The sequence below is a fragment of the Cystoisospora suis genome (genome assembly GCF_002600585.1).
Source record: "Cystoisospora suis strain Wien I chromosome Unknown contig_6947, whole genome shotgun sequence".
Classification (NCBI taxonomy): domain Eukaryota; phylum Apicomplexa; class Conoidasida; order Eucoccidiorida; family Sarcocystidae; genus Cystoisospora; species Cystoisospora suis.
In genome coordinates, this window is record NW_027159734.1 from 7,386 (window position 1) to 17,271 (window position 9,886).

A 9,886-nucleotide genomic window follows, 5' to 3' on the forward strand; every position below is an offset into this window, starting at 1 on the left:
TCCCCATTTCTACATAGAGAGATTTATGGGTATGTGCTCTTGTATGTATGCATCTGTTCGTACATGTATGAATATATATACGTGTGCGTATGTATGCACGAGGTGCAGCTCCTCGCGATCTGGCGTACCGTGTTCCGTAGTGGTAGCTTCGACCAGCGGATGTTCCGCTGTCCTTACTCGTTAGTTGCTTTGCGTTGTTCGTTGCGTGCTGTGCTTTGTGCGGGCCATCAGCCGGCAAGGGTCCTCGGTGAGACTCGAAGACCGTTTCGTGACCTTTTTTTCCTGAGTTCGCCCAGCTGGAAAGAGGGTTTTCCTCTGGGGGGGATTGACGTAGCTTCTAGCCAAAGTAATCTCAGGGACTCCTCAGTTGCCATGGAATCTCTACTCCACGCCACGCCCTCATCCTCGTCCTCATTTCTCCCTCATCCCTTATTCATTGCTCTTCTTCATTGATTGAGTCCCTCATTCATTCATTCTCCCATCATTCATTAGTTTCCACACCATCATCATTCACTGAATCCTCCTGTCCTTTTCCATTCAGTCTCCTCTCTCCTTCATTTCTCTCCTTTCTTCCTCTTTTCTTTCTTGTTCTTCTCTTATGTCTTTCGGTCATTGGAGTACTTCATCTATTAGCAGTAGTAGTAGTGGTGGTCCTAGTCGTGGAGCGAGTATGAAGAGTAATTAGGGTGTCAGCAGATATCCCTGCTGACCTACCGGCTCAACGGACTTAGCCATCGATCGTTGCGCCGCGACTCCAATAGCACGTACAAAGAAGGCAGATCTGAGGATCCGACGAATGCAGACCTCAGAGACGGTAAAGTAATTCCAGTTCGGAGCTGGAGGCCTGGAGCTAGTGACCGCGTGGGCACAGTGGTAGATGTTGTTCTTCTATCCGCTCCGTGAGAAGCGTTGCATACGTACGTGTCGTGAGAGTGTGATGTGGAGGGGGGTGTTTGTGCCGTGCTGTCGGTGACAGAGAGTGTCCTGCTGACGCGAACGTGGCTAATCGGGGGGTTTACTAAAGGCAAAAGACTCCAACCCTTGCATCGCGGTTGCCGTTCCTGGTATCGCTTCCCCTCGACCGGGGAATATTCTCTGGCACGAGTCAAGTCTCACTCCTGCCCGTACGGTCACACTACACTAACTTGCCTTCCGGCCTGACTCGGTTCGTACATAGCCAGCGGGGGCCAGTAAACAGAGATCGCAGCCGCCTGATCAACGTCTGCCGTATCTAAGTGCTAGTCTGTGACATAGGGGGTCATGATAGAGTCACGATGAAGAAGGAAAAAAAGGACACAGAATACCTTAGAGAAGAAGCTCCAGAACAAGAGAAGAGAAAAAAAAGAGGACGAAAAAGAAGAACGATTGTTTGGGTAGTATGTATATCTCAATATTCTGGGTCGTCATCTCTTTTCTCGTCGCCTTTTTTTTCTCTTTATCATTCCTCCTTAGCTAAATCACGAAGAGTATGACTATTACCACTACGACTATCCTTCTATTTATGATCACCACCATTATGCTTATTCTTCTGTGCCACCGCCGCTTCTACTGCTACTGGTGCAAGACCCCCCCCCCCTGCCCGTAAAAAGAGTTCAAATAATAGTAGCAAGATAATCAATAATTTTCCTAAACAGAATCAGAATAATACTATTAATCAGAATAATGATAATAAATAGAATAACAGTAGGAATGACAATAAGAGCCATAAACCGGTAAGGATGGGAATACAATGATAATACTCATAATAGTATTTGGAATAGTAAGAGAGAGGAGTAATACTACTTCAAGAAGTGGCAGTACCCATGCGTAACCCATATTAGGACTATGCGTAATCATATTGTGATCTACATCAACAAGCATATTAGGACTATGCGTAATCATATTGTGATCTACATCAACAAGCGGCAAACTTAGCCGTGTAGCTTCTAATATCTATTCCTTGCTTTCTCTGCTTGAGCTGGGAAAAAAAGGGGAGTTCGAGCCAGACGAGAACAAGTAGGGTGTATATACACTCAAAAAGATTGCATTGAAAGGACAACAGGCGAGAGGAGGAAAACATCGTGATGGTCGTTTGGTGCTCCGTTCTCCCTCTCCCCCGGTCTACGCATGTAGTTGATTAGCAACGTTCTGGAATACAGCTAGGAGAAAACAGGAGAGAGGGGGCAATTTTCTCTTTTCGCTGCTGGGAACTACGGTGCCGATCGCCTCGGTGTACACACTTGCTTGGCATCCTCTCGATGAGATGTACTGAGAGAGGCGCACACGCAGAGTTAGTAGTCACACACATACACGTCCCCATGGACCTATACGCACATTCCTGTACGGTTCTGGAACCAGAGTGCATTCCGCATGAACCAACCCTAAATGATTGACAGAATGTATACATACTTGCTTGTTTCAGAATTTAGCGCGTGCAGCGTGCATGCCATCAAAACACTATCCGAGAAACCTTCTCTTCTGTTGCGTGTCTTGAGTAGTTCCAAGAACTCTTGCACTAGTTTCGTCGTTATCCTGTTTTCAATATTCTCACGAACGGCGGTTATGCTGATCTCTAACTCACTGTCCCCACGTTCCCTTCACTTCGCAGTATTTTCGTACGTGCGAGCACAGGTATCTTTGTTCGAAGTAACAATGAACTGACGACGACGTGCAAGTACACGACTATTGTCACTCTGTGGGGCACGCGGTGTCTTTTCCGCGAACAGGTGGGAAGACGATTGAGAAAAAAACTGCAACACATGCCTCGACTGTCTTCTTAAGTACGTATTGGGTACCTGTCAGGATACCATGTTGATGCATGCAACGTGAAGGAAGGTGGATTCGCGTAAAAGGGTATCGAGGGTCAAAGGGGACCACGTATGATCCGGGGGTGTAGTTGCCCTCACTCACACTGAACATAATATTCCGCTACATCTGCAAGTCTTCGTGTTCAGCCTAAACAGCGCTGTTTCCCAACAGGAATAGAAAGAGAACGCTGTGTGCATGACTGTGTGACGGGTGTCCCCTAAGGGTACACACACATCACATGCACTTCAAGTCTAGCACAGAGACAGCGTCAGTGCTTCTATGTGGTTCTCTAGCAGTGTTCGCTACAGAGTGTCGGCAGTGCTTCGACTTCGGCAGGACCCTGGGCTCTCGACCCATGTGCTTAGCAGGCGCCGTCCCAAGACTACAGCTGAGCGTTTCTTGGTCGTACTACAAGGAAAACCACCGATCAGAAGCCAAGAGTTTCTTTTTGGCTGTGGGTTTTCCAGGTGAGGCCGAGTTCTGCGGCTCACAGTAACTCTTCGGCAATCGTTCTATTAGCCAGTACACTGGCTCGCATATACTCCGAGGTGGTAGATTGCACACGGACTCAACGGCCCAGAGTATTTTCCAAAGGCCGAACGTGAGGCAGGGTGAGTGACGGCGTCCCCAAGCTGACATTGATGCTGGAAGTCTTTTCACCACCGGTTCACAAAATTGAGTGTTTCACATGCCCACAAAAAGCGATGTAGCTTGCCTAGGACGGGGTCGTTCATGCACTGAGTTTGGGGAGTGTAGTCGATTTTCCACGGGAAGACATGCAACCTGCCTTTCATTCACTGATGAAGAAAAATGGACCTCGATGAAAGAAGCAACGAGACCCACCTTCCTTAACTCCTAAATCACGAGAAAAAAGGCGTCCTTCCCAGCGCTCATTTTATGGTGTTTGTTGCCTTGGAAAATGTGGCTCTCCTACCGAAGTCGTCTACTCGTAGTCCTGTGGGGACTAAAACGTCAGTGATACCGCTGATGCCCGCCGCGAACTCACGGACGTGTAACTTCTCTGTGCTATTCTTCCAGCCCTTTTTGTTTTTCTCTATGTCCCTCCATGTATCAACTATCCCTTCGAGAGTACTCTGAATGAAGTTGGAGGCAGCCTGGTTCTTGCCACCCAGCAGCTTCTCAAACTTTTTAGACATTGCTACGGTAACATTAATTGCATCAGCACCGCTGCCGAACACGATATGCTGCTCTACTCCGCGGCCTGACCCAGGAAGATAAACCGAACACGTCGGATTCGAGGAAGACTCAGAGCAATGATAATGGACGATTGCTGAAACCGCGGGTGGTACAGGTGTGCCTGCCGTTGCTGTACCTGTCGGGGAGGGCGGCGCCTCCGGTTTTGGTGTGACCGTGAAGCCGGGAGGGAATCCCAAATCTTCCGGTTCTAGCCCTTCCGGAAGGGCGACAGGTCGCTCACCACTGATGGCGTACCAGTCACCGGCCTCGACTATCTGTCGTAGTTCCTGGTAGACATTATTCAGAAATTCATTTGGCGTGCCGTCCTTCAGGCGATCCTTGATACCTTGAGACATTACCACTTCCAAGTCAATGTCTTCGAATTCGAGCTGCTGCTTTACATCGGTTTCTGACCTAGGAAGGTAAACGGTACATCTCGTCCTGCCATTCCTTTCACAGTCAAACGCGACGTTCACGAAAGTCCGCGCGTTTGTTGCCGGCGTCGGTGCTGCCAAAGAAGAAGCGACAAAAAGTAACCCCATCAAACCAAGAATAAGTTTAGGCGAGAGAAGAGAATTCAGCGACAGCCCAGCAGGTGCCGTCGCTGGAGAGTGAACGAGCTGCTCGAGTCCGTCGGCCTCGCTTCCCCTCGAACGTCCCCGATGGAACAAGGACGCCATTGCAGCAAGCGCAGATGTCGCCAGAAGGAGCTTCGACGCTAGAGAGTTGCCCGTGGAAGACACTCTCCAGTGACCCGCCGTCCGTGAAGACCGCTGCCTGGTCGTCTGTCCTCCGACCGGTTCTTGCGTACCAAGGGACGCTGGCGCCCTGACGTCTTCGGCCCCGTAGTCTTCATGAGCACTGCTCGCTACATCTTGGTTCAAGTGCGACGCCGCCCAGGCGGAGGTCTGGCCCCCGAAGGACACGAGAGAGAGACTTGCCCCAATAGCAGCAACTGCAAAGGCCTTCCTCAAGGTTGCTGCCTTCGCCATCATGTCAGAGACTCTGAAAGTTCCCTTACAAAAGCGACACTTTCAGATTCAACGCCAAATGAGACTTGCCACGACTAAAAAACTATTGAACTGATGAACCACACCGTCTGAGTTACGCGGTGAAACTTGAGGGCCCCCACTGAAATCCCGGGCGGTAAAGAGGAGGGGACAGGTGCTTCCGTCGCAGTCTCCTGATCTGAGGGCAACGCGAGGTGCAGTGCACTTGCCGACACTCGACCCCCGTCCGGGCGGGGGCGCATCCGGGCAAAAGTGCACCGCGTCGTAGTTACAAAGACGATAAGCAAGAAAACGTCAAGGTGCGAACGTCCCTTGATGAAAAGAAGAAGTCGCAGAAAGACAAAAGATCGAGCAGCCGTCATCATCGCACACACCTGGTCGTGAGGGATCGATCGGTTTTCACGGGCCTGTCCCTGATGCAAAGCTCCTTCAAGCTACGCTGCCGATTACTGCTGTGTTGCTTCCGGGTCGGGGAACGTCATTTGCCAAAGGAACCGAGGCCGACAGACCCGACGAGCCTGGCCATTCTAGGGCGACACTCCCGGCTGGGCGCGCCGCTGGTCGTCAAATCTCTTTTCCCGCACAACCTTCTTGATTTGGTCGCGTTACATCTTATCGCCTCCTCTCTGACAGATATAGAAGGCCCACTAGACAGCAACAGAAGTCCCACTTGGACCAGCCCGAATGCCGCCGCAGCACAAGCGCTATGTTTTCCTGTGATCCCGCGCCGGACAAACGCTGTACGCTCTACCTGCCTAGGTCAGCGGCCGGCGCACAACAGCGACCAAATGGAACCAGATTGGGTTCACTGTGGCAAAATCTCTGGAAATCGAGGAAAATGTGAAAGAGGGCGACCCGACCAGATTCCTCCATTCACAAGACCTTTCGGAATAGTTGGACGATTAGAGGTGCTTTGTCGGGCATCACCATGGCTCGCTCTCCCATTCGGCCTACAACCGAAGATCAGGGATTACTCGAACAGGCAGCGCTGACAATCGAAGGCACAGCGGGGACCGGAAAAAACGGCGCAACACCCGACGGAAGGGACAACTGCCCCACCCCCGCTTTCAATATTCACGAGTTACTCCTGTCCTTTGTCTTGATTCATCCCGGCGCAGCGTGTTCGATTGATCTTGCTGGAGCAGCCGAAGGAGTGAAGAAGCTGTTCGCGTTCGATAGGGTCACTGCAGGTGAGGTCGTACTCAAAGAGAAATGTCTCAAGACACTGACAGCCTTCTGGGTGGCGGCAGCCCAAAGACGCCTTTATACCAAGGGCTGTTGGAGACACGGTCGATAAATGGGCGTACGTGCAGAGCAATAGCAAGGACCTGCAAAATACTCGGTCTTCAGGAAAATCAGAACAGGGTGTGAAGAACCGGTATACTCTGCAATGCGCTATACCCATGACGCGAAGCCGAAGTGAGATGCAGAGTTGAGCCAATGACTTCACGTGGGATCTCGTTGGTTGGTCGTTCTAATGCTGTTGTCCTGAAAGCCCTGAAGCCAGCGGGTTTTGCAAGCAAAATCGAGTTCGCTTCGAGGACAAACACTACAACGTGAGTGTTAAAACACGGCTTGGCTTCGCTTACCTGGTTCGAGGGTAAGGGGGGCTGGCTTCATCGGCTCTCACCGAAGTCCGTCTCTTCTCGAGGGTGAAGGAAAGGCAAACTGCATGTCTTTCCTGGAGTCGGCGAGCAATGAAGTTTACACAACTCTACAAGCTTGCTGTTTGGACAACCTCGTTCTATGGAAGCTACACTGTGCTGATTGGTCGGCATATGAAACACTTTTGGGAACCACTGGTGGAAGGACTCCCAGCATCGAGATCAACTTGGTGATGCCTTCGCTCACCCTGGTTGACATTCAGCCTTTAGAAAATACTCGAGTTGGTTACGCGTTTGTCTGCAGACTGCCACCTTGGGTTACATACCAGCTACTACATGGGCTGAAGGTAGCAGTTCTGACGCTTTATCGTCGGACCTAGGGTTCAAACAGACTCGGAGCCAGCCACCACCGGATGCATACAGACTGACCCAAGCCCTGCGGGAACCACAAACACAAAGAAACCCACAGGCAAGACTCTTGCAGCGTGGTGAGTGGTTCCCTAATAGCAGAACGGAGTTCCGCACGTGGGAATAGAGTAACATTTCTCTGTGATCCTGCAGCGGCGCTTGTTAAGCAGACGAGTCGGGGGCGTGAAGTCCAGCCTAAGTGAAAAAAACACTACTGACAGTCCTTGTCGCTAGCACGGCCTTAGGCTGTCATCGGAGCCCGACACCTTGTCTGCCTCACCGAGCTCGACTTCATGTGTGTAATGTGTCTCCGCCCTCACAGAAAAGACACCAAGCGCTCCCACGCAAATGCGGGAACACCTCTGTTGTAAGTCCTTGAAATACCTAAACTCGCTCTGGTCGTGCCCGTTGGGGTGCCTGTGTCCTTCCAGTCGCGTCCGAATCCCGGCAAAAGTGCGGCTGAGGCGTAGACACGAAGACTACTAGCACGGGAGCGTGAAGAGGCAAGCGTCCCTTGATGAAAAAGGCCGTCGAAGGGCAGGAAACCAAGCAGCAGTCATCATCACACCTATCTGGTTCCGGAGACTGTCCTCTACAGACAGATCTCGGATGCCAAAGCTCCTTGTAGCGACGTCGTCGACTGCCGCTGTGTTGTTTTCCCGGCGGGAACGGGGTCGGGAACGTCAGTTATCGAGCGAAGCGAGGCGGCTCGAAACGAGCAGCTGCTTCACTCTCGGGCAGCGCCATTGGCCGGGTCGTCGTCGAATTCTCCATCCCCGGATGAACTTCTCCATTGAGTCAGGTTACTTCTTATCGCATCTTCTATGGTAGTACCGACGCCGCCGGTACTCGCAGGCACGGGAGTCAGCAACAGAATCCGCACCTGAAGCACCCCGGAGTGTCTCCGAAGCACAAAGTTGCGACCACACTCCGGACAAACGCTGTGCCGCTTACCTTCCTAGGGCAAGCGGCAGGAACACAGGTGACGGCCAAACGCGACGAAATTTCGACCAATGAGGAAATGACTTCAAAATTCGAAGAGTCTGGGTACGCTTCCCAGCCGAACTTACAGGACGTACAACCTCGTCCTACGCGGGCCAGAACGTGCTTTTTTGAAGGCATATGAGCCATTGCCTTTTTTTGTGGATTAAAAACTCCCAGTAGCAAGGCCCAGCGGCAGATGCCTTCGCTCACCCTGCTTCACATTCGGGCCCTGGAAAATACTCTAGACATCTTTACAAGTCAGCCCGCAGACTGTAACCCCAGGGCATGTATCAGCCAGCACGACGGCTGATGTCAACATTCCTGAAGAGTCGCCGGGAGTTCCGGGGTTCAAAGAAACCCGGAGCCACCTGCTACGAGCGGGTTTAGGGTGCATACGTCTGACCCAAGCCCTGTGAGAGGCAACCTCACAACAGAAACCCACAGACATGAGTCACGGAGTCTGATAAGTGGATTCGTGGTAGCACGACCGAGTTCCTCAAGTGAGAGTAGAGTACCACTTCGCTGTGCTCCTGGGGCGGCGCCTGTCTAGCACAAGCGCCGGCGCAGCAGCGTGCTGCGTCATCAACAAAACACTACTGACAACTCTTTGTCCCTAGCACTGCCATAAAATCTCATAGAGCCCCCACACCTTGTCTGCCTCACCACGCTGGACCAGCCTCACAACAGAGGCATCCTCCACTCATATGCACATACAGGGACACCTCTGTTGCAGCAGTCCCTGGTATACCTGAAGTCCCTTTGGTCGCGCCCTATGGGAGCCCACACCTCTGTCCGCGGGCTGCGCCACGGCGAAGGATGTGCTGAGGCATAGACAGCAAGACTACGAGCACGAGGACGCCAAGGCCCTTGATCCAAAAGAAGCCGGAGAAGCAGAGATCAACGAGCGGTCATCACGCACATTTGGTCACGGGAGAATGCCCACTACGGGCAAGTCCCTATTGCCGGCGCTCGTTCTAGGTACGTTCCCGATTGCTCCGGTCCTCCCCGTTCTCCGTTGGGGACGTCCATTTTCCAGGGGAGACGAGGCCGACACAGAGTGGCTGCTTCTCTAGTCTAGAGCGACGCCATTGGCTGGGCTGCCGTCAAATTCTGTTTTCCCGGACAACTTCTCGGTCTGGTAATGTCACTCCGTATCGCTTCTCTTCCGGCACTATCGAGACTTCCGGTACCCGAGTGACACGAGACAGCAATAGAAGTCCGAACTGAGCCACCCCGGACCGTCGCCGCAACACGAAAGTTGTGATCCCATTCTGGAGAAATGCTGTACAGTTTTCCTTCCTAGGTAAACGGCCTTAGGACGGAAACGGCCAAGTGCAACCAGATTGAGTCCAATGTGGCAATGTCTTCAGAACTCAGGAAAAATCTGACTAAGGGCGGAGCGACCGAGTTTCGGCTTTGAGGAATACCTCTCAACAAATAACTGGTAGATCGACGGGTAATGAGAATCCGTCGGGTATCAAGAGGAGGCTGAGCAAATTCTCGCTCGCTCAGAGAGCCTAGCCAACCACCTGGGGTTCCAAGAACAGGCAGGGCTTACACCAGCATACGGGGCAGCAGCTGCCGCAAGAGACGGTGCGACACGCACACGAACGACGCGCCCAACAACGCTTGCAGCATTCGCGGGTCAAGCCTGTCCCCTCTATTGATTCAGCCCCGTGCAGCGCCTAGCTTTGATCTTCCCGCAGCGGCCGGTAGAGCCGGGATGCTCATTACAATGGAAAAGTCAAGCGACGGGTGACGAGAGTAATATTTTCACCCCTACTCTCCGGTCCCCAAGAGCTCTCGACCCCCCTCCCAGATCTTCTCTTTCGTGTTTGGGGGCCCGCACGTGCATGCTTGCGCATGTAGCGTCCGGTGGTAACGTGATAACCACGT

At 52.2% G+C, this 9,886-nt stretch overlaps 1 protein-coding gene across 1 annotated transcript; it reads left to right on the top strand.

The window, feature by feature from the left end:
- The first annotated feature begins 3,288 nt into the window (after window positions 1-3,288).
- CSUI_010225 (uncharacterized protein) lies at window positions 3,289-9,746 on the top strand. The gene has a single exon (XM_068070330.1). The coding sequence runs from the start codon at window positions 5,411-5,413 to the stop codon at window positions 5,984-5,986; it is 576 nt and encodes a 191-aa protein (XP_067917694.1). The 5' UTR covers window positions 3,289-5,410; the 3' UTR covers window positions 5,987-9,746.
- Window positions 9,747-9,886: the final 140 nt, after the last annotated feature.

Excerpts from the sequence above, each read along its gene's own strand:
- CSUI_010225 (XM_068070330.1), top strand. The coding sequence starts at position 5,411 with ATGCAAAGCTCCTTCAAGCTACGCTGCCGATTACTGCTGTGTTGCTTC.